The 24,439-nt window shown below is 45.5% G+C and overlaps 1 protein-coding gene across 2 annotated transcripts in view; it reads left to right on the top strand.

Annotated features, from left to right (window-relative positions):
* VPS53 (VPS53 subunit of GARP complex) overlaps nucleotides 1-24,439 on the top strand; it is a 62,853-nt gene that overhangs the window by 30,591 nt on the left and 7,823 nt on the right. The window contains exons 12-18 of one of the 2 annotated variants that reach the window (XM_041423056.1): nucleotides 387-488; nucleotides 3,771-3,865; nucleotides 8,498-8,740; nucleotides 10,175-10,322; nucleotides 11,165-11,247; nucleotides 14,638-14,716; nucleotides 19,511-19,659. In XM_041423056.1, the coding sequence (XP_041278990.1) occupies nucleotides 387-488; nucleotides 3,771-3,865; nucleotides 8,498-8,740; nucleotides 10,175-10,322; nucleotides 11,165-11,247; nucleotides 14,638-14,716; nucleotides 19,511-19,659 (899 nt within the window). Of the gene's footprint in view, nucleotides 1-383; nucleotides 489-3,770; nucleotides 3,866-8,497; nucleotides 8,741-10,174; nucleotides 10,323-11,164; nucleotides 11,248-14,637; nucleotides 14,717-19,510; nucleotides 19,660-24,439 lie in introns of both variants that reach the window. The other variant, XM_041423055.1, reaches the window with a different exon arrangement.

Genomic DNA, 24,439 nt, shown 5'->3' with positions numbered 1-24,439 from the left:
CTGCCCTGTTTTGTACCCAAAATGAAGGCCACCATTATAAATAGCTGGCTGGTGAGTGCAGAGTGGGGGGGACAAACAGTGGGAGCAGCAATTTGGGGTTGATTGCAGGGCAGAGTTTTGGAGCTGCTGTTGTGGGTTATCCCCGTGGAGACCACACACTTTGGAGTGGGGTTTGGGGGAGTGGAAATGTCACACTGGATAAAATGTCACACTTTGATGGAGGATTCAGGCAGCATGGAGGGATGGAGAGGGAGCCAGGATCTGATCACCTCTTCTGGGAGAAGGCAGATTGCTGGGCAGTGCTTTGGAGGGCTCAGAAAAGCAAAATGTGGATGCAGCGGGCACAAAACTGGCTGTTCTCTGATGAGCTTCCTCTTTTCCAGCAGAAGAAGCCAGAAGTGCCACCTCCCTCCAGCAACCCCTTTCTGGAGGATGAAAGTGGGGCAGAGGCAGATGAGATTGTGATGGAGAAAAGTGATACAGACAAAGTAAGTCTTTGAAGTTCCCAGTTCTCAGCCTCTGTCAGAATCTCCAGTGGGGCCTCAGCTTTTCCCATCCCATTGATTTGAAAAGTTTGTTTTCACAGCAATTAATTTAGTGCAGTTTTGATCCTTTGTGCAGCATTCAGGCTCCCAGTACGACCATGCTTTGCTCTGGCTCACTTCACTGAAACCAAAGCAGTCTTTATTCCAGTTAATAGTGCAGAGACAATCCTGCCACGTGAGAGTGAGCTGGATTCTGTTCCAGCCTGTACAGCAACAGCCCAAATGTAACTACAGGATTTCTGTCAAGGGGAGATGAAATAGCTGTTTGGGTTTTCAGGTCCCCAAAGAAGCTCCTCTACAAACAGTTGCAATTCACATTTTGCCCTGTCAGCTAAGCAAACTGTCTGGAGTCAGGCAAGTCATTGAACTTTCAAGTGTCAGCTTTAGATTTTCACTCCAGATAAATCACTTCTGGGATTTTTATCTTTACAGTGCTTTTTATCCATCACCTCTGCAAAGCAGGCAGCACCTAACTGCTTGTACAGGCACAGGGCTTGCAAAGCCCTCTGCAAACATTAAAGGGTGAATGGTAAATGCAATTGTTTTAATTGGCACCAGTATCAAAGCCTGTATTTTTATACACCACATGGATGTTTTCTAAATGTTCAATTGTGGCTTACTTGAGGCTGGTACTCTCCTCTTTTTTTAGGGGATTTACAGCCCTGTAAATGGGCCATGTACAGGTGTATCCTGATGGGTGACCAGGGCCTCAGGACCTGCTGAAATCCCTGCCCCTGGGGAGAGCAGGAGGTGGGAGCTCTCCACCAGCACAGTCTGGTGCACTGCATCCCCTGCAGATTTCCACATGAGCAAGGCAGCCCCTCTGCCTTCATCCACAGCCAAAGTCCTGAAACAGAGTGATTTAAACAAGGTTTTGCTCTTTCCATTAAAATACAGCTTGGACATTGGTATTGTGTATTTTACCAGTGTAAAATTGGTATTTTGTGGATTTTACCAGTGAGACAGAGATTGGGAACCTGGGGAGACACCTCTGATGCATTTTTTGGGAAGAGCTTCCTTTCCAATACCTAATGACTGGAAGGTTGATTGGGATTTGCAGTGTTGAGATGAGAGGACATCCTTGGAGAAGCCAGTGGTGTTAGGAGGCAGGTGGAGAGATAATTACAACAATTAGGGCTGGGTTTATTGAACAGCAGAATGCAGCAGTTCAGGAGCTTCTGAGAGAGGAACTGCTGTGCTCCCTGTACCTTGTGGAGCCATCCATGGAGAGGAGACATCCCTGGAAGTGCAGTTTGTGGTGAGGAATGCCCTGTGTCAGTGTCACAGGGCTGGGCTCTGCTGCCCTGCAGCCTCCTGGGTGCCAGGTGGGCTCCAACATTTCAGTGTCCCAGTGCCAGCAGCTGCTGGTTCATGCTGGGAGTCTGGAAGTGCTGCAAGCCTCATCTTTCCTGTCACTGCCTGAAGAACAGAAGGGACACAAAGAGTTGAAGATGAAGGGGTTTTACTAAAAGAGCCCCTCCAAGACACCAGTCCTGAAAATTCAAGACCCTTGGGGATCTATAAGGGAGCACAAGAATTTGGGGGGGGGGAAATCCATGCTAAAAAAGCACCTCTTTTGGTAATCCTAGCAGTTCCATTTAATCTGTTTACTTTGGATAGTAATGAAAGGAAACTGGGCCAGCTGCAGACCTCCTTGCTGTGACAACAGTAACCTTTTATTATTTCCATCAAACTCAAGGAGGAAATAGCTTAAACATCTGCAGCTTTTGGACAGGGTTGCACACGCAGAAATACAGCTTCAGTGCTACTGGTAAAAGATTTAATATTCCTTCCACCAGACATGCTGGGAGCAGCGTGGTGCAGAGGCACAGAGAGCCAGGCCTGCTGCAGGAGCTGGCTCTTCCAGCCTGCTGAGTGGTAAACATGGTGAATCTGTGTCCTTGTGCTGGCACTGCCATGCCAGGCCTTTGGCAGCTGCCAGGTTTCTGTGATTCCCAGCCATTTTTTCCCTCCCAGCTCCAGTGAGTGTGTGCATCCTGCACAAACAGAGGGGTTTGGGTGGAGGATGCCTGGTAATGGTTCTGTCCCAAGGCTCTTAAAAGTTAAATTCTTCATTCAAGGCTCACAGAGGTGGTCTGGCCTCCATAAAACCATTTCTTCACTTTAGGTTTGCAGCCATAAGTTGGGATTCATCATTTGGGGCTGAATTGTTGCTGAGAAATGTTTACCTTGTCACACTCTGATAGTTCTGCCAAATTCTTAGTGCCACCTCCTCTGTTGTTTAGGAGGGAAAGTCCTTTAGGCTTTGCTTCTTTTGTTTGGCTTTTCTTGCATTTAAAAAAAAAAAAATCAGCTGGAAATGTTCATATCTTCATTGGCTGGGAGTTGATCTTGGCTTTTTGTGGAGAGAGAAGCAAGAATTCCATTCCAGAGTCACTGCAGCCCTCTTTGCAGCCAATGAAAAGCTGCTGGTCTGCTGGGAAGCAACAAGAGAAATTACCTATTAGCAAAAAAGAATAATAACAATCTAGCTGTAGGGCAGAAAAGAACTTAAAGGTCTGGTACTTAAACATGCACAAGTTTAAGTGTGTGAGTAGTCCCAGTGGCTTTGGTGGGCTGTGCTTGGCCATGGTTAAAGTGCAGCACTGAACTCAAATGAGGGTAAATAGGATGGCTCCCACGTGGCACCTGTGCTTAATGCTCTAAATGTGATTTAAAAATAGAAATCTTTGCATCCCTAGAAACATATTTCACAGTGAAAGCAGGCCTGTATAATTCTGGCTCCTGCAGTAATTACATGCTGTTTATCTAAATAAAATTCATTCAGATGAAGCCTGTAACTTTGAGTTATTGCCCTTGACATTCTAAAATGTAAGGATTCTTTAATCTTGCTTTCAAATAACTGCTCCATTGGATTTCAGAGGGGACTAGAGGAGCCTTGTTACTGCTTGAAGGATTCAGGGAGATTTTATTTGCAAACTGCATTAAGATTCTTCAGCTGAAATGTGTTAGCATGAACAGCCTTCTCTTTAAGGCTAAGAATATTTTACAAGTGGAAAGGTAATTCCTTGGATTGCTAACAGCTCTCTGAGAAGGAGGGAAGACTTGGATATAATGACATTTATATGCTTTGATTATTTGACAGCAAATTTCTGTGTTACAATATCTCCATAAAGATTTATATCCTTCTGTGCTGTTGCACTGCTGTTCCTTCAAGGTCTTCCAGGGCAGGTTTGAACCAACATTCTGAATGTTTCCTTGCAGCCAAAGAAGCCAAAGGTCCCTGACAATCCTTTCCATGGCATTGTTTCCAAGTGCTTTGAGCCTCACCTTTATGTGTACATTGAGTCCCAGGACAAGTGAGTAACCAGCCTGAGTTTCAGGGTTTGTTTGGTTTTTGGATATGTTGGGTTGTGCTGGATTCTGTACTCAAGCTGCAGAAAATTAATATATTGCAGCTCTGCAATTTCATTTCAACAGGAGCAGTGTTTGTGGCTCAAGAAACTTTGAGTGGGGCCTTTGCTTGGACAAAATGAGTGTTCAGAGGGCTGTGGAGTTGGTTTTGTGTGTAATTGCAGAGGGCTGCAGGAGAGGTGCCTGCTGCCTTTCTCTGCAAGAGGCTTAGAGCTCCTAAATTACTTCTGTTGCCTCTGCAATTCCCTCTGCAGACATGTGTCTTTCTTTCATCTCATGTCTTCCAAATGATGGGGTTGGGTTTTCTGTAAAATACACATGTGGCTTCGTGGCAGAGGAGTTGCAAGATTTGCTTTGTAGGAATAACTCATTTGAGATCCTTAGATGAGAGCTGGTTGTAAGATAACATTATCATTGCTCACAGATTGGGACTTTGTCAGGGGCTTTAATCCCTGGCACCCTTCTTCATCTTCCTCTTTGACTTGCAGCAAAACAATTTGAATGAAAGGAGCTTTGAGCTCTGAGAAGTTTTCAGGGCTCTCACCACTCTTCCTTGTGCACCTCCATTCACACCAGGGTTTAAATAACATCTCAGTGACAACTGCAGTGCCACCTGAGAGAGGAAATAGCTGAAAAAGACTCAATTTAGTCTTTTAGCACAGATTAGTGGCTGGAAAGGAGGAGGTGCCTACTTGGTGTATCTCATCTGTGTGTGCTCTTCTGTCTTCCAAGGCTTTGCACATGAGAGAATGTCTGACTCGAGGCTTGTAGTGTCCTGATTTTATCCAAACTCCATGATAAGCATCTTGAAAAAGCTTTTCTGTGTCCCATCAACCTTTTATGCTTAAAAAAAAAATCATTAAATAGCTGAAACCTTGCACAGTGCTGTGTCCTGCTGGGTTTAGGTTCTGCTCTGCAGTATCACAAAGGGAAACTGATATTTCCCCCCTGCCCTCAGCCAACTGAGCACAGATTATTTCAGTATTTCTTCCCTTCTCACTGGGGGCCATTTTAATCCCCATTTTGGTAATTCTACCCCACTGTGCTCCTAGCCCCTTCAGTTGCCTTTTTTTTTTTTTTTCCCTCCTTTTCCTTTACAATCATGAGATGTTTTATATTATCTTTATAGCCACAAGCTGCAGGGAGTTCAAAGAAAAACTGCCACAGTATTCCCCATGCTGCCCCTGACTGCCAAAAATTGCTTTCCTTCACTATTTTCTCTCTTCTTCTTCCTTTGATTGAACTTTTGAGGAATCTGTTGCCAATGTCTGAAAATGAGATGTTGCTTAGATCATTAATTGTATGTTTGAGCTCTGAATAGTGAGAGCAGTAGTTTTGTTCATAATATTTCTGCCACATTAAATCTGTGGCAGAAAAAATCCTCGGCATTTTCTGCCAAAAAATTGTTTCCATACCCACTTATAAAAACACAGTGCCAAAATCGGTAGAGTTTAAGAGGAGACACCTGAAAAAAGGAGTTTAAAGATGCTGCTCTCCACCTTCAGCTGCAGAGTAAATACCAGATTTCTGACCAGCAGAGCAGATTTCATTCCTGCCCCCTTGGGATGTGCATCTTTAGCTGTCCTTTGTGGTCAGCTGGAGCAGCAGGAGCACACAGACATGAGCTGAGCTGGAGAGGAGGAAGAGCTCTGTCAGCTCTGCAGGGCTGAGAGTGTGCAGAGCCCTCCTTAAATCTGCTCACAGGCACGTCTGAGTCCAGAGTGCTTGGAAAACTGGCACTTTGTGCTGTGTGTTTGCAGCCTCATCAGCAGAGGGGCTTCCAAAATCCCCAGTGCATGGAAACTGCCCTGCAGGGCTCCAGTGTCTCAGTGCCACTGCTGTGTTCACATCCCTGGGCACACCCGGCTTCCTGAGCACCCTGTTCTCCTCTCCTGCTGCTCGTGAGTTCCTGGTTCTTCTCCTGATTGCCAGGACAACCCTGAATAGGTTGAGTGAAAGAGAAAAAAAACAACAAAAAACAAAGAGGAATGCAGGAATGAAGAGAAGCAGAATAGAATTCCCTTTATGTGATTTCATCTCATTCTTTCTCTTGGTTAGATTTGGCGAGGTCTCACTCCCAATAAATATGCTACTGTTAGGAAATACCACATCTGCACTACCAGAGAATTTTCTTGGAGCTTTTCTGCAGAGTCTGTGGAGAAAATACTCATTTTCTGTAGCTCTCCTGCCTTCTGCATGTTTCATCTCCCACCAGCTTTTTCTGCCAGAGTCTCTGTGCTCCCATTGTACCACACAAACATTTGTGGCCTTTGTATCATATTTGGGCCAGCTGAGACTCATGTGAAGGTTTGCCATCAGCCAAGGTGTGCATTAATGATGTATTAATTCTTTTAGTGCACAATATCCTGATGTTTTGCTTGCACCAGTGCCATTCTGAAACAGGAGCAGTCCCACAGCCTGGTTTGATGGGCAGCTTTATCCAGGTTGGGATCAGAACAAGCGTGAAGCCCCAGCACTGCTCTCCCAGCTCTTCTGAACAGCTGCATTCTCTCCTGCATCCCAGTTGACAAGACCTTGGGGGAGCAGGAAAATGCAGATCCATTTCACTTTGCCTCAGAAGAGGAGAACATGTGGGCTAAACATAAAGAAACAAAAGCCATTGACATTCCTGACCGTGTCTTGAGACTGAGAGAAGGCAAAAAAAACCCAAGTGACTGGTGACTGCTAAGAAAGCTCCACTTTGTTGCCCAGCTGGAGCCCAGCACAGATGCAGAGGTGGAGATGCAGCTGTTGAGTTTGACAAGGAGTGAGCCACGTCCTCTTTCCTTGAGAAGCTGCAGGAATCTGCAGGCTGCAGCACGTGTGAGCCCTCCTGCAGCAGCCATCTGTTTGGCTCTGCTACAGCTACAGAGGGAGGTAAATTCTGCTTCTCTGTGGCCCAACACAATCAATGCTTCACTTCAGCCTTCAATTGCTGCTGCCAGCGTGGAGATTTATCACATCAGTGGAGCAGCCTGATGTTTTTACAGTGCTTGTAACACAGCTGAGGAGCTGTGAGTGTGGAATCAGAGCTGTGTGCAGGGCTCGAGCAATAGGCACGGAAAAGGAAAAGGGGCTGCTTGTCTTTGCAACAGCCTGGCTAAAGCCAGCCAGGCTTGCTCCATGATTGAGAGTGCTGATATTCCAAGCACATCTCTGGAGATAAGTTTGGCCCAGCAGATCACCCATGGTAGGAGCTCATCCATTCTGAGGGAGCAGCCTCTGAGTTTATCAGGGAAGAGACTTGTGTGTTCTCTGATTCTGTGACTTGTGTGTTCTCTGAATTCTGTGACTTGTGTGTTCTCTGATTCTCTGACTTGTGTGTTCTCTGAATTCTCTGACTTGTGTGTTCTCTGGTTCTCTGACTTGTTTGTTCTCTGGTTCTCTGACTTGTGTGTTCTCAGAGGGGTTTTCTCTCTCACAAGAGGGAAAGCAAAAAGGGACAGAAATTGGGGGAAGGTTGGTGGTGGTGGGTTTTCCCCCTTTCACTGATAAATGTGAGAAAGGCTGAGACTCTGCAGCACATTCTCCTGAGGATTTGGCTTTCTCCTTAGAGCCCTGGATCATGGCACAGCCCAACCATTGCACCCTCAAAGGTTGTGCCATGGGAAAGGGAGAGCTGCAGGAAAACCATATTAAAAACAGGAATATAAAATACAGGAACTCCTGGTCAGCAGGATACCTCTCTCATCTGAAAGGCCTATCAATTTCCCAAAACCCAAACTTCCTTGAGGAAGGCTGTGTGTGTGAGTGTGCCTGGGGGAGCAGGTTTATTGCTGGAATTCATCTGGCAAAGGTTATTCCATGGGGCTGAGCTGGGCTTGGTCTCCAACACGGATGTGCCGTCTCTGGAGGGGTAGGACCAGAGGAACTCCCCAAGATCAGAAGATTCTCTGGTCCTATGTTGATGGCTCTGGCCCTCTGCCGTGCTCAAAAGCCTTTTTGTCCTGGTGAAAGGATGGAGTGAAGTTTATTGTTCCCTGAAGACCAAAATATTTGAGTAAGGACCAGGCTATAATGAATCACTGGAGACAGTAAGAGGGCTTTTTGTGCTTTTAAAGAGGGTCTGAGTAGGAAGTGCACTTTGTGCTCATGCTAAATAAAACTTCTTTAAAGGGTGTGTGAAGTTGTGCAAAAGCAGGTGGTATCCAAATGGGACCAAGAAATGGCAAATGGCACTCACCATTTTGAGTACATCCCTTCAAAATCCAAATTCCCTGAGGTCTGCTGGGATGGGAAGCCTGACTCTTCCTTTTCCTGGTGCCAGGAATGAAACTTGAGCACAGGCTTAATGCACTTGCATCAAATGTGCTGAACTGAGCCCTGGCAGACCTGGGAGCTTTTATGTGTGGCTGGAGAACAGATTTGAAGCTGCCACTAAAACTCCTGAGCACAAAAGGTTTGGGCTTGTGTGGAATTGTGTGAGCTTTGTGCTGGGAGCATGGAGATAAGAAAGGGCTGGGAATACCCAGCTGCTGCTGTCACAAGACAGGGCATGTCATTGTAAGCATTATTCTCTCTTTTCACTCCAATTCCTCCCTCAGCAAACTCAAATATCTTTTTATTCCCCACCCCAGGAATCTGGGAGAGCTGATTGACAGGTTTGTGGCTGACTTCAAGGCTCAGGGTCCCCCCAAGCCCAACGTGGATGAAGGAGGAGCTGTGCTGCCCAGCTGTGCTGACCTCTTTGTGTACTACAAGAAGTGCATGGTGCAGTGCTCCCAGCTCAGCACTGGGGAGCCCATGATAGCCCTGACCACCATCTTCCAGAAATACCTGCGGGAATACGCCTGGAAAATCCTCTCTGGAAACCTGCCCAAGTGAGTTTGGCACCCCCCAGTGCTGCAGGCATCCCACTGCACTGAGGAGCTGAGGATTTGTAAAGATAATTCATCAGTGCATCCTTGTGAACACTCATTTCCCTGTCAAACACCCCAGGTAGCAGCAGGATCACTCCATTTACTTCATGGTTTTCTCCAAAGTTCAATTTCTTGCACAGAGAGAAAAGCAGGAGAGCAAATGAGCAGTCACACATTGTTTTTCTTTTAAGGACCTCTGGAGAAGAGTTTCATATTTGGCTTTGATTAGCAGTCAGATTTGCAGTTTCTTGAGGTTGCTTTTGAAATGCCAGCCCAAGTCTCTTCAGAGAGGCCTGGCTTTCAGAATTGCTGCTTGGGTAACCAGCTCATACTGGGATTCTCAGCTGCCTTAGCCCAACATCATCTATATGGTAATTTATAATGAAGGTGGTTTATTTCTGAGATGCTGAAGTGCTTCCCTGTACCTCACTCTGCTCTGGAACATTTTATCTCTGTATAAATAAGATCTGCAGATGTAAATCCAGTGAAAGGAAAGGAAATCATAATGAGTTTGCACCAGTATGGATCAGTGTACAGGCTAAAGGTGCTCCTGAGATGTTGCCAAAACCCCACTGCAGATAATTTTATTTGCCATTTAACATCTTCAGTTTGTTTCCTTTGTAAACCTGGGAGCAGCAGAATGACTTTCTGAAACCCGTAAAATCTTTCACAGATGGAAGGGGGGAGGGTTCCATCCAGACAAGTGGAAAGATAAATTTAATGTGTGTTCTCCATCAGACCTCAGTTGCATTCTTTATCCACGTTTTTTTGAGTGCTCCATTTTTGCTGTCCAAGATAAATATCACTGTCCTCTTTTTTTTTTTAATGGATTTGGATTATAAAGAGTTGAGAGGTAGGGAATTTCCTGCCTCTAAATTGCTCTGAGTCTGTCTTTGTTGATACATGAACCTTGCTCACTGAAGACAGAGGAGGGGAAGGCAAATCTTCTATAATTTACTTTGTTGATACCATCAGTTTTTAAAACAGGTTGCCAAAGTCTCAAATCCATGTGGACAGCTGTTTAGTGCTGCAGAGATAAATATGACAAGTTTCCTGATAGTTCTGAGATTCTTCTGCAATCTTTAATTAGATTTTGGATAACTGGCAGTGAAGGTGAAGCTACCTGGGGAAGGCTGTGCATCCTAATCTATTTTCTTGTCAATGAGTGAGTTGTCCCTTGCTTGAAGACCTGGTACAAAGCTCTTTGTAAAAGAAATTCCTTCACCAAAACAGCAGTTGTGGGTTTGATGTCCTGAATTGCACAGGCTGTTGTGTTGTGGGCATTAAAATTAAATTTTTATGGCATTAAAATCCAGCAGTAATTTTGCACCTTGAGTGTCTCTACTGTCAAAAACCTCACAGGTTTTATCTGTTTTTGGGTTTTTTTTCCCCCAGGACAACCAGCAGCAGTGGTGGGCTCACCATCACAAGTTTGCTGAAAGAAAAGGAAGGCTCTGAAGTGGCAAAGTTTACTTTAGAAGAACTCTGCCTCATTTGCAGCATCCTGAGTACTGCAGAATATTGCCTGGCCACCACCCAGCAGGTGAGCTTTCCTCCCTCTTCTGTGTTGCTGTGGAGACTGAGACAGCAAAAAGGACCCAAAAAAATCCATTGATTATTGAGCTCTACGTTATTCATTCTGTACTTCAAAGAAAGAAAAGTATTGATTTTCTGAGAAAAGTAATTTGCTTGTAATCCTGCTTTGCAGCATCAATTCTGGGGTCAATCCTTTTCTACTTGTTACATAATTTGTTTTGGATTGGGGACCAATTTTATTTTTTTTTTTAAAGATTCTCTGTTCATTATCTCCCCTTCATGAAAACAAGCACAACAATAATTCAAAATACTTTTGGGAGAATACTTGCATGAAATATTGGGGCAATGTGGAGTGGAGAGAGGAGGAATTTATGCTGATGTGATTTGCAGCCGCTCCACTCATTACATTCAGGTGCTTCCAAAATGCCATGGGTCAGGAATGAGCTGTGATGTTTGGCTGTATCCAGGCCTCTGCACCACTAGGTCTGGCAATCCTCCTCCTTCTCCTCTGCAGTTTGGGCACAGGCAGAGTGTTGAGAAACATCTTTATTAGCAGGACAGATGCCACAGTGTTAAGCTACTACGGTAGCATGTCATACTAGAGTTACATATTTGACCTTGGAGCTTTAATTCTTTCAGGACATGGAGCCACCATGGCCCATCCTGGCAAATCAACAGGTCTGGGATGCCAAAAAGGAAAGATTTCCAGTGTCACTAGATGAGTTTTGGATGTAGTTTGGTCAGAGATGAAGTTTGAAGAAGCTGACCTTTCCAGGGCATAAGTTTTCAAGAACGATTATTTCGAGTTAGAAACCTGATCTCCCTGTTGCTTGTTTTGTTTCCCAACAGTTGGAAGAGAAGCTCAAAGAAAAAGTGGATACAAGCCTAATGGAGAGAATCAACCTGACAGGAGAGATGGACACTTTCAGCATGTATGTGCAGCACATGTCTCCTCCCACAATGTATCAAACATCCCCTTTTGTCAGCCAGATGGTGCTGGAGTGAAAACAGCCCTGAGATCCTGGTGTCAGGATGGGCACAGGCATTTCCCTGCTCAGGGAATGGTATCCCCTGGCTGCTCCAAGAGCAGCACTAGCTCAGGCTTTAGCTGCTCCCCATGGTTCAAGCCAGAGGAACAAGAGCACTGGAAAAGGGAAAGGAAATAGTGAGTTTCCATTTGAAACAGCATTTGCATCTTGGCAGCTCTGCGAGGTGGCTGTTACATTTCAAGAAAGGAAGCTATTTCAGTACATTCCTTCCTGCTTTAACTTCCCCCTGTTAATCAGCAGCCTTGTCAGTATGATCAAACCCCATTTCAGATGACATAAAAGACTGATCCAATCTTATATTTGGGGATTATAATTGAGAGAAGATTATCATTCATTAAAATAACTTTTCGTGTAGCAGTGCTAAAAATATTCTGCTCTAACATCCTTTCCTCTCCACCCCTGACAGACAGATTGAATGTATTTTTTGAGACAAGAAAATTGAGGCAAAAGTTGTTTTGCTTCTTATCAGACAAAAGAATATCTTGGCAAGACTGGGAAAATAATCCCTGTCACCAGCTCCTCCTCGCCCTAAAACAAAGATCCAACCCAGATAGCAGCAAGATATTTTTTTCACAAGACTTCCTTCCTGTGATTTCTCCTCTCCTGCTGCAGTGGACAGGATCCCACTGAATCTCCATCCAGCTCTTTCACATGGTCCCAGGCTCCATTCCAGGCTGCAGAGACTCCCTTCCCTCCAGGCTCTTCTCTTTAAGAGTGAATCCCAGCCTGAAATTCAGCATTGCTGTGTCCACTCAGCCAAAGCAAGCCAGGTAGCAGGGAAGGAGAAATAAAATGTGCCATAAGATGGGGTTTTCTTAACATGGAGAAAACATGTGAGTTTTGCCAGCAGGAAGCAGCAGCCTCAAGTGGCTGCTGGTGGGTCCCAGACAGCCAATGTGAAGTGTTTTGGAAGTTGTTTTATGTATAGCTCACATTTGCTGCTTTGGACAGGTTTAAAGTCCAACTGACAGGGCTGATATATCTTGTAACAAAGGCTTTTAATTGACTTTCATTCTGTTCCAGCTCAGGGCTTTGTCCAGCCTTCTGTCAGTGGAAGTCAGAGCTATAAACCTTGCTGGCATTGGCTCATTCAACATCAAACAAGTGGTTTCTGCTGGGATTTGATGTCTTGTTAGGCAGTCATAAAATAAGTGATAAAATGCTGTTTAGGCACCCTGGGAAGTGTTTCTTCTTTCAGAGAAAGGAGAGTGCAGAACCACCCCAAATGTGTAGAAAAGGAGGGGTTTGTTTATCCTTGGGGTGGCAAAGCAGTTTCTTTAGGAAAGTTGGAGAAATCATGGGAACTTCTTCTTGATGTTCCACAAAAGGAAAGGTTTTGTAAGGTAAATCCAGAAATCCATCATTTCCATGTTGCTCTGTTTTGTGAAATTAAAATTATGGGCAGCATCCAGAGAACCCCTGAAGCGCTGGGCTCGCTGTGCTTGCTGCACTGCTCCTTTATGGCCTCAGCTTCCTGACCCATCCCTCCTGTGCGTGCCAGGGGTTGTGTGAGGAGTCACCCACTGCTGCCTGGGTGAGGGTTTGAAGTTCTTCCTGCAGAACCAAGCTCCAAACCCCCTCAGCATGTCGTGATCCTTTGTGTTCCCAGCACATTTCCTGCTGCACCGCCATCCCTCCACAGCAGGCGTTTATTCTGAATAACAGACAAACGAGTTTCTCTGCCTGTTTTGTGGTTTTCAGGTGAGAGCCTGCACTTGGTGCCAGCTTCTGACAAGACTCCTGAGGTCACACAAGTGGTGGGGTCACTTTCCATCCTCTCAGAGCTTTGTGCTGCTCCTTGGTGCTGAGCTCTTCCCTGCCAGGCAGGGGCAGCAGGTGCCCTGCAGGGTTATTTCAGTCTGGCTCCCTTGGCCTGGTGGAATCCCCCAGGGAGGGGATTCTGTAGTGCCCAGCAGCAGCAGAGGCACCAGCAGAAGCAGTCATGGGCTTTTTTTATCCCAATGCAAGTTTTAGATGGTGTAACTTGAAGCCTGTAGTCGCTTCATCTCCCATATTAATTTTTCCAACTTATTTTGGATGAGTTTGCCTTTACAAACAAATGGATTGCTTTGAAGGAAGTCTTCTACTTGCATCCTGTTCCAGACTTGATGTGCTGGAGCTGTAGGAAAGGGAGCAGACAACTTTTCTGGGTTGTGGTGAAGAACAAAAACCCAGGTCAGAATTACATGTGGGTGACACCATATCTCAGTGAGAAGGTGAGCACCTACAGATATTTTGAGCAGTGAACCCCAGAGCAGTATCCAAAACTTCACAAAGACAACGAGGGGGAGGAAAGATGGTTTGAGGAGGCATTGCTCAGATTTCTCACAGTCCTGTGATTCTCATCTGTGCTACCATCATGAGAAAGACCAAAACTAAAATCCGCTTCTTACAAATGTAATCCTGAGGTTGTAAACACGCATCTGTGGCAGATTTCAAGTTGACACTGTTTTTAAAAACTGTGCTTAGCGAACCAGAATGAGTTCTTGCTCCTAGCAGAGGCTGTCTGCAGTGGGGAGCTGGTCCTGTGCCCCTGAGGGCTCTGAGCTGCTGCAGGCAGAGTTTCTTGGCTGTTGTTTCAGGATCAGCTGCACCTCTGTGCACATCATGATATGATGGCCTTAAATATGTCTCAAAGCAATATCATGCTGTTAAAAAGAAAAAAAAAAAAGTGGGGAGAGGGAGGGAAATGTGTTTGACTAATGTGTCCTTTAGTCTGGTATATGTCTCAGGAACTCAAACAATGGATGGCAGCAGTCCTAGACATAGTGTAAATAAGACATCTGCCTTCATCTTCACACATGGGAGACACAGAACTCATGCAGATGTCATTTTTAAAATCCTCTGTGCGAGTTCTTGTGAGCAGTAGAATATTGGCTGTGAATAAATGGAGAGATGATAAAATGTTGGTGTTAAATGTGAAGCTGAATCCCAGTCTGGGCTTGATACTTGGGGATTTCTCCTCTTCATCTGCCACCTTTGATTCCCCAACCCCTTATTTGTGCTAAAACAGAGAAAGGTCAGCTGTAAAACCATCCTGTCTCCCCTGGAGCCCACTTTAAAGCATTGTGCAGCTCCCTGCAGGGTTTCCCAGCTCCTCCTCAGTACAACTTGTAGCTGTGTGCATTCACATCACAGTGCTGCTGTCAGCCAGTAGAGGATTTTCCTCCTCTCTCAGTCAAAGGCTCCAGTTCTGGCACTCTGTTACTCAGTGTGATTCTAAAACTCATGCTTGATTCTTTTTTTTCTTTTTTTTTTTCCCCTTTTTTGTAGTGTGATCTCCAACAGCATCCAGCTGTTAGTGCAGGACCTGGATGCAGCCTGTGACCCTGCCCTGACTGCCATGAGCAAGGTAGGGGTGGATTTTCAGAAGATCCATGTGGGGTTCTTGTGTGCTTTGATTGCTTGATTTCACTACTGATACATTCTTTTACTCTGATTTTTTTCCTTACTTTTTACAGCAGCAATTGCTGTATTTGTAAATACATCCCTCACTCCAAACCCTCTTATTATTCAGATTAGAGCTTTCAGGCTTTTTGCACCACATTAAAACCTACAGACAATGAAATACATTCAGTAACTACCCAAGGCTTTCTCTTTCCACTCCCAATGCCAGTGAGAGCATTTAAAATTTGGAAAAACTTTTTGTCAGCGTGAAATTTCAAATACACCTTCAGGTTTGCTCTCCCCTTTGTCTTCTTTGGCAGGCAGTTTTACCAGCCTGCTTGTTTGGGGCTCTGAGATGGAGGTACTCAACTGGAGGTGATGTGGAGTTGGGATTGAGCCTTATTGCTTCTGTGATCCTCTCAAGGACATATGGAGCCATTCCTGGAGAGGCCCCTATGACTGAGCTTAAGGATTTTGTTGCAGTTACACTGCTGGCTTTTATATGTTTGAAATGCAGAGCTGTGTTTCCTTGCCAAAGTATTGTGAAAACCCAGACTTGCTTTAGACAGAGGTGAAGACAACAAAAGTGGATTGAACTATTTTTTTTTTCCTTTTAATTAGAAATATTAAACATAGAGCTCCATTTTTGCAGGATCAACACACTGTCTGGCTGCCATGAATTTTAATAGCTTTCTGCTTTATGATGTATTCCAGCTGTAACCAGCCCCACCACCCCCAGCTAATATTTGAAGTAGAATGCAGCTGGTAATGGAGCTTGTACAGGTTCCAAATGGAAAGAGGATTTTTTTGCCCAGTCAAATAACACCACTAGGAAGGGCTCAGCACTTCAGGTGTTGCCTGTGTGCTGTGGCAGCCCCTGAGATCTCCTGAACCCACAGAGTAGAGGAATATTTAAATCACTTAGCTCTCACTGTTTATACCCAAGTAAACCACAACCTTGAGAAAGCAGCAGCTGGTAGGCCATTTATTTTTGTCTTTGGAGCACTGGTAAAATGCAGCACATGTGATGGGACTGATGATATATAAACAAGTTTAAGTGTTATGAAATTAGCTAAATAAATACTTGTCACTTGTGCACACACTCCACTATTTGCATCAGACAGAGTTGCTTTTATGTGATCTTTATTAGACCTGGATTTGGTGCAAGAAGTTTTTTTCTTTCACCTTTCTCCTCCCTTTCCTTCAGGGCTGGGTTATTGCTCTGACACTTCAATAAGAAATACATGTACTTATTTAAACACAGAGTTAGTATTTGGAAATGTAAAATTTCAGCCTGTATTCAAGAAATAAAGATTGTGTGGCTGATCCATTCCAATTTTGCTCTCTCAAGATCCATACTCCATTAGGGCTCTTCCTTTGTTTCTTTTCATTTACCTCACTCTGCTGTCCTCCAGGATTGAACATTCCCAGTCCTTTGTTGGAGCCTGGCTTTGAGGTTTTAATTTTTTCCTTGCAAAAATGTTCAGGAACTGTAGAGGTAAATTATGAAATGCTTAAACCTCTCAATCCACTTTGGCTTCAGGCCACGTTGAGAGATTTAACACAGAAAACAGCATCAGGAATATTGCTTTCAGCTGGGAATGCTGCTTGGTTTCCATGATTCTTTACTTGGTGTGTTCTGAAGAAAATGGTAAATGTTGAGAAGGCCCCATATTACAGAATTTGTAGGTGATAATCCTTACTCAGACTTTACAGCAGGTGTAGGATGATTAAACATGGCTGTGGGATGGGGAGCTGGGATGTGGGTGGGAGGAAAATTTGCCCTAAACCCCCTGTTGTGATATTCTGGATAGCTTAAGAGCTGTTAATGTGTTTGTACTGATGTGTAGCAGCACTCAGATTGCCTGGTGTGCTTCCTTTTTAATTTCTGGGATGAGGCAATTGCTAATCTGCACGGGATATTTTTGCCCCAATTAAATTTATGGATTGCACTGGCTAAGGCTTGATTTACTGCTGAATTAAGCATCGATTTATATGTAAAACCGTGCCTGGAAGTGGGGCTGGGGGACATTTCAGTGCCTCACATCAACCTTTTGCTGATTTTTTACATTTTCCTAAAACCTTTTGGCCCAGCTGCAATTCCCCGTGCCCTCACAGCCGAGTGGACAAAGCGCGGCTTTAATCATTTCTTCACTCCACACACAGAAAAAATCCCTGAGAGCAGAGCAATCAGAGCTGCTAACTGCTAATTAAGAGCCCTCAGGAGAGTGTGTGAGCCCTGGAATATGTGCAGAGGGTGACAGGGCAGAGCCCAGCTCGTGTCCCCAAACTCGGGGCCAGCCGCGCTCCCTTCCCTTCCTGCAGGTGCCAGGCTGGAGCCTGCAAGGAGAAGCTGCCAGTGGGATGCTGCTGGGAACAGGGCAAAAAACTGAAGTTTCATTCATCCTCTCCTCCATCACAAGCCCCTTAGCTGGAGGGCTGGGCACAGGGAGGGACCTGGTGGCTCTTTGGGGACACAGCGCCGTGCCACCCTTGAGCCCCTGTCCTTCCCTGGAGGCAGGGTTCCCCATTTCTCAGGGTTTCTCTTTCCTCCTGCCTGTTTTAACCTCAGCCCTGTGTTTTGTGGTGAGAACCAGGAGGCAGCACCAGCTCTTCCAGCCCTTCTGTGTCCTCCCAGCCTGCAGGTGCCTTTGGGTTTCTCCCTTGCAGTGAAACCTCCCTGCTCCTGTTCCTTGGACTCATTTCCAGCTTGTGTATGTAAACTGTGTGGATATCCCAAGAAAAACACAGGACAAGGGAAAAAGAGGAATAAATTTAAAAAGACAGGAACAAAGCTTTACCAGCAGAGTTGGGCTCATATTTCTTATGATGACTTTTCAGTATGTGTGCTATTCCTTTCTCTGCAGCTACTGGGTGGGTTTTTTTTGAGTGAAACACACCCACAACACACACACACAAAAGGGCTATTTTTACTGTTCATGCTTTAAAGGTTTGGTTGTAAAGTATTGCTTTTGGAATGATGACCAACAAAATGAAAAAGCTACTGTTTCATTGTTGGTGCAATAATTCAGCTCAGCAGTGCCTTCCCACTTTCTGGCTTTCCCCACTCTGTGGGGATGGTGTGTTGGGTGAGGATTGCTCTGTCAAGGAGGGAATGTGTGAATCCATCAGGGAGAGAGGCACAGAATATTCTGTTTGGATGTGATCAGTACCACGAGGAGTAGAAAAGCAGGTGACCAGTGACAGGACTGAGGGAATGGCTGGAGCTGTGTCTGGGGAGGTTTAGGTTGGATTTTAGGGAAAGGTTTTTCCCCAGAGGGTGCTGGCACTGCCCAGGCTCCCCAGGGAATGGTCACAGCCCCGAGGCTGCCAGAGCTCCAGGAGAGTTTGGACAATCCCAGACACAGGGTGGGATGTCTGTGCAGTCCCAGGAGTTGAAGTTGGTGCTCCTTGTGTGTCCAGCTCAGGATGTTCTGTGGCTGTGAAAAACCTGTGGAGCAGGTGATGAGAGACATCCCTTCCAGCCACCCAGCTGATGTGAGAGCAGCAGGCTGGGGGTTGGTTTGTTTGGTTTAAATAAAGGCAGCTTTAGTGGGACATGTGTAGACACAGACACTGTGGTTTTGCAAAGAATTTGGCTTTTCTTTCCCAATAAGTCACTTAGGCTGTGTGCTGTTCGGATGGAGTTGAGTCAGCTGAGTTGCAGGGGGCAAAGTAGCCATATTAAATTAAATTAAAACCAGGAATAAAAAAAAAAAACAAACCTTTATATGCAAAATCCAGAGCTTGGGAAAACAAGTTTGAGGACAAACAGCCCCTCAAAGGAAAAAGCTCATCTTCCATATGTGCCCAGTTTCCTCTCCTGATTTCCTATGAGTTTTCCTCCTGTCTCATCTCCAGCATGAGGAACAGATCTCCAAAGAGGTATTGGGAGGACACTGCAGAGTTCTGAGCAGCAGCAGAACTGAGTGTGCTTCTCTGGATGCTTGTGTTCCTCAGTGAGACTCTGGTACATACACGAGGCAAGGCCAGACCCAATAATCTCTTTTTTTTGTTTTTTTTCCCACCTGACTTAAATTGGGAGTACCCTGTGTACTGCAAACCAGGCTCAGAGAAAATCAAGAGAGCCACACATCTGGCTCACAGGGGCTGTTCTCTTGCAGTTCTGCTGAGAATAAATGAAAACAAAATGGGAGGTTGAGTAACTCTTCTTGTTTTGTCCTTTTAACATGCATTTGGAGGAGCTGGACTTGGGCATCCTGGCTTGTACACCAGCAGTGTTTTCAGTGAGCTACACTGGTGTAGAGTACTTTGGACTTTAAGACTTTTTACCTCTTCCATCTATCTGTCATCAGTCTCACCAGTATTAAAGTCTTGGCTGCCATACAGGAATCCAGACTTTGCAAGCTTGCAGATATTTTCTCAAATGCCTGTAATCAGGATTTATATGGGCACTTTCATCCCAGCAAATTGGAAACTGTTAAATATTAAAGCAGCCTGGTGTGCTCCAAAGGCTCTTTTAATCCTAGTGGTGCCCATTTGTGTGGGTTACTGGTCACAGTCTCTGCCCTGGTGCAAAAAGGGCTGCTCTGCCTTTGCTTTGGGTCTTCTTGTGGAATGGTTTTGCCCAATCACTTTAATGATGAAGAACTTGACCTTGGTGGTGAATTGCAAAGGCAGTCTCTAAATGATTCCTTAGAGATCCCCTGGCAGGAAGTTTGTACAGTTTCCCTTGCCTCTTGCTTGAATGCTGATGAATTAAACAGTGATTTCGGGTTGTTTTTTCCCCTTTGTGCAGATGCAGTGGCAGAACGTGGAACACGTTGGTGACCAGAGTCCTTATGTCACCTCAGTGATCCTCCACATCAAACAGAATGTCCCCATCATCCGTGACAACCTGGCCTCCACCAGGAAGTATTTCACTCAGTTCTGCATAAAATTTGCAAAGTAAGTTACTATGATGCACACTTTATTAGGTCATCCCATAAAACAGTGTGATGATCACTGTGTGTTGTTTGCCAAGTGCAGAAAGTTTTGGGTTGGGCATTTTTAAAAGACTTGAATATCTGACTTTAGGTATGACTCTTGCTGTGGGAAAACCTGCTTTTCTTCCATGGGCCTTCCAGATACTGAGAAATTTGCCTCAGAATAACATTGCCCTGTAAGGAGGGCATGTGTGAGAAGTATGTTTTACCTTCACAATATGAAAGCTGCTTTTCTGTGCAAAAATAACTCAGTCAGGAGGGGAAATTCACATTTAAAAGTTGGGGGGGATATTAAAGTATCTTCCTGGCAAGTCACTTAAAGTTGAGCAGCATGAAAGAAGTGACAGATGAGACAGAAATGCCCCTTGCTGCTGGACACAGGGTGGACACCCAAACTTTCACCTCTGTGTCTGAAACAAAAATTCACCTCTTTGGGAAGATACTTTGAGCTCTTCCCTGTGGCCAGCTGAGCTCCACATGGCAATGCCCCAGGAAAAACCCTTGGGAGGGCTGTGCCAGTTGTAGCTGCTGCTTTTGGTGGCACATGTGACCCTGCTGGTGGACTTGAGGGCAGTGGCGTGCGTGTCATGTGTCACTCTAAAATACCTTAATGTTTCATTCATCTCTGATAAGGTAATCAGCCTGAAATAAGCTCTGTGGCCTGGCAGGGACTGTGTGGGTTGGAGATTTGAGCTGCAGCTCCTGCCTCAGCAGGGTGGGATGCAGCAGCTATCCAGGGAGCTTTCCCAGTAGGGAGGTTCTCCTGAGAGTTTCATCCCCCTCTCTGTCTTGGGGTACTCATGGGTTTGCTTTAAGGAGCAGTCCCTGATAAATCATGTTATGATGTTGCCCATAATCACTGTTTCAAACGCTATCTCAGTGAGAATTTATTGTATGAAAACCTTCTGTGTGGTTACACTTGAATTTTATGTGATAAATAAAACCCCCCATTTATTCAGCTGTTCACAGCACACTCTTAATACCTCAGCTTAGTTGCCTGTCTTTTAACTTTATTGCCAGGCACATACCAAGTAAACTCCAGATGAAACAGCTCTCAGATTTGAGTGAAGTTCCCATCTAAGCTGGGTGTCCTCATCCTTGAGCACAGAAGCCCCTGCTCCTCTCCAAAACATTTTTTTTAAGACAACTGCAGCATATTAAAATTAACACACAGTCCTGAACTCCTGGGTGTCCTCATCCTTGAGCACAGAAGCCCCTGCTCCTCTCCAAAACATTTTTTTTTTAAGACAACTGCAGCACATTAAAATTAAGACACAGTCCTGAACTTGCTGTGCCATGGATCAGATGTAGAAGGGTGAAATGGGTTCCTGAAGGTTGATTTTGCTGGGTCTGTACAACTTGGTGCTAAGGAGAACCAGCTCGGTGGTAAGGGAGCACCAATCTCCTTAAAATGCCTTTTAATGCGTACAAATATTTGTATTTTTGAAACTCTGCATTCTTATGGAATATGCTGGCTGGGCCAGTGTAAATACCTGGCCTTTTGTGTGCCCCACAATGCTGAAAATCCTTTTAACAGGCCTTGTGCTTCTCCACATGTTAATGCCTGTGTCTTTGTGAGCTGCCACTTCTCAGCTCTAATGGATTGTATAAAGCGTGAGTGTTGAGTTACAGGACCACAGGGGAGAAGGCAGCTAAAGTCACTAAATTTAAAACAGCAGGATCTGAGCCAAGACTGGAGAGAAGAAAAATGGCCATCAGAAATTGCATCAATCCTCTAACCTAATTTGTCATTTTTGCTTTGTTTTGACCGATGTGCGAGCGGCGCTCCCCGGGGACGGCGAGCGCTGGCAGGCAGGGTGGGGGGCTCAGCTCTGCCTGCACCTTATCCTTTGAAATCAAACCCCACAGCAGCCAAGCTGCTATGCTGGGGTGTGTTTGGGAAGTCTGTGACCTGACCTCAATGAGGAAGAGATTAGAACTGAGAGACAGGAAAAACAAACAGTTCTCCCCCTCGCCGGGGAAGCGGCTGCTCCGTTGGCAGCAGCCAAGGTGGTGGGTGCTGTGTCCTCCCAGGTGCTCCAGATAAAAAGTGAGAGCAGTTTGGTGGAGGAAGGTTGGGATGTGGAGGCTCCTGGAGGTTTCAGAGCTGAGCTCAGCCTGGTCACCAGCTCGGAGGGTGGCATAGAGCAGAACCCTCCTTGGCTGCAGTGACTCAGCGACCCCAGAACCTTTGGGGGTGTCCTGCAGTAGCTCAGGGTGACAGACAGACAGACAGACAGACTGTGGTTGCAAGTCTGTCTGTGCCTCACTCTGCAAGGCATTGTGTTTGATGCATCATCAGTGCAGGGGATTGGGAAAACACAGGCTTTGGCAGGGCCACTCCTGTTGGATGGGAGGTTCTCAGATGCTGTGGTTTCTGTGCTTTAGGTTCCTCATCTCTCTTGCACTGTTTTATTATTACACTGGGCACTTATCTGCTTCTAGGGAGGGTTTGCTGCATTCAGTTTCAGAGTTGAAGCTGTAAATGAACTTGGGCATCCAATCTAGCTGTGATTGTGCAGGGAGTAAAGGCATTGAGAGCACAGAGCCTCGTGCAGAGCATTAGCCCTGAACATGCACATATTACATCAGGATTGCCTCCTGTACTCTGAGAGCACCAGGCAGCGAGTCCAGCCTAGGCAAGAGGCTCCAGTGCATTTTTCTGTTAAGTGTAAGTGCTCTTGATGGTCTCTGCTAGTCCAAAAAAAAAAACAAAAAACAAGGGGGAAAAGAATTCCAGAGCAGCCCTTGGCTCTTACAGTTTGTCTTGTCTGTCCTGCTGGAGTTGGGAAGCTGTTTCCAATAAGGCAGCGTGAAATAAGAGGCATGTGGGGATGGAAGGTCACTTTACCCCTCTGCACTGATGGTGGGTGGCCATCCAGAGGGGCCTGGGAATTGTTTCATGCAAGACAGAAAGCTGTCTATGGGAGATTGTGTGGTTATATAGAAAAGAAGATTAAAACCAACAGGGGAGGGGGTTCTTGGGCTGCCCGTGTGCCACCCTGCAGCAGGAAAGGCTCACCCTGTTTCTCAAACACACCATGAGCTTTAGCTCCATGCCTGACCTTGCAGAGGGAGGGACAATTGGATCTACCTGCACTATCAAAGGCACAATTAATTTATTGTACTCTTTTGCCAACAGTGAGCTGCTGCAAATTTATCATTTTCTAGGATCACCTAAGCTCCAGCTGTGCTCATCACTCTCTAATTGCCCTCTGGGAATTAGTTATAGACCTGAAAAATGGACTTTTAAAACAGATAGGTTAAATCTCCACTGAAATGCTTTTGTGCAAGAGGAGTCAGGGCTTCTTTTCCTCCTCCTCTTTCTGTTTTGTTGCCAAGGTTGTTTCTCCAGTGGCCAAATTCAAAGCTGCTCGGGGCAGCCCAGTAGCTGGTTCTCAACAGTAGCTTGAAATTGTTCTCCTTGACACCTCTCCAGGATAAAATTATTCACTGAGAGAGGTAGTGACTGTGTCTGAGGGAAGGGGAAAGGAAAGAACCTTTGCTTGTGGGGGCTCTCCTTGAGCCATTCCTTTGGGTTTGCTCAGCAGCTTGGCACCCTCCGTGCCTGAGCTGCACTTTTGTCACTTTTCCATGAGAAAGGATGAGAAATGAATGTCCTGCCTTGGAAAACAGGTGGCAGGACAAACAAGATGCTGTTGTGCTCCTTGCTTAGTGGGGAGGAAACAAAAAGCTTAACAGATGCAAGGAGGAAACCACGCTGAATTTAGATCATCATCATGGACAGCCTCAGTCCAGCCTGACTGACTGATCCTCTCTTATCCTCTCTTAGGACAGAGCCATTAAAACCCAAGAGCTGCCACCAGGGCATGGACAAGCCCTGGAAATGTGAGCCCTGCAGGCACCCAGCCAAAGGAGAACATGTGAAAGAAGAAGAGTACATTAAAAACAGGGCAGCAAGAGGAGGATTTGATCAAGTGGTGTGGTCCTGACAGAGTTTGTTGCTCCTGAGCTTTCCTGGTGCTGCTCCTTGGTGGAGCAGGGGCAGGAGCTCATCCTGCAGGTGCCCAACCAGTGCTTTTGCAATAAAACTGCTTCAAAGCCTCCAATCAAAAGGCAAAAATCAGCTGAAACCAAAGCTGATGCTCTGAAGTGGTGAATATTGGGCTTTCTTCCTCACCAAGCTCTCTCTGGTTGGGCAGTCATTCTTCTGAGTCTGAAGCCCATGACAGTAAAATATGGTAATGGTGTTTTCCTTTTCACAAAACTTTTTCTTGTCTTGATTGTGTTGGCCAGGAGCTTTCTGGAAGGATGCCTCTGTGTGAGTGTCCAGGGCCCAGCAGACCTCCAGCCTTGGCTGGACCTCAAGTTCAGTGTGTAATATGCATGTTATGGAATTACTTGTGTGCAGGAAAATGTAGGTTCTGGATACAGTCAAGATACATCCACTCATGAGCAGTGAGACTGATCCTGGTGTGTTGCTGTTGTTATGATAAATAAAATAGTTTGTTTGCTGACCTTTTACTGCAGTAATTCATATTTAGTTTATAGCAATTTACCTCTAGAGTGTGTGTGCAGCTTCTCAATAAACTTTGAGATCAGGAGGGATTAAAGCAAAAGAACTGTGCCTAGGGGTTGGGGGTTTTTTATTTCGTATATTTAACATGCCTGGAATCAGTTTGGGAAGCTGGCACTGGGAGTGTCTTTGGGGAAGCCATCCTGGTTTGGTTCTGCATGCTTTGTCACCACAGAAGACTGTCTGACTGCAAATATTCTTATGT

This window comes from Onychostruthus taczanowskii, unplaced genomic scaffold, assembly GCF_017590055.1.
Source record: "Onychostruthus taczanowskii isolate IOZ18803 unplaced genomic scaffold, ASM1759005v1 scaffold75, whole genome shotgun sequence".
NCBI classification, from domain to species: domain Eukaryota; kingdom Metazoa; phylum Chordata; class Aves; order Passeriformes; family Passeridae; genus Onychostruthus; species Onychostruthus taczanowskii.
This window is presented reverse-complemented; position numbering and strand designations above follow the sequence as displayed.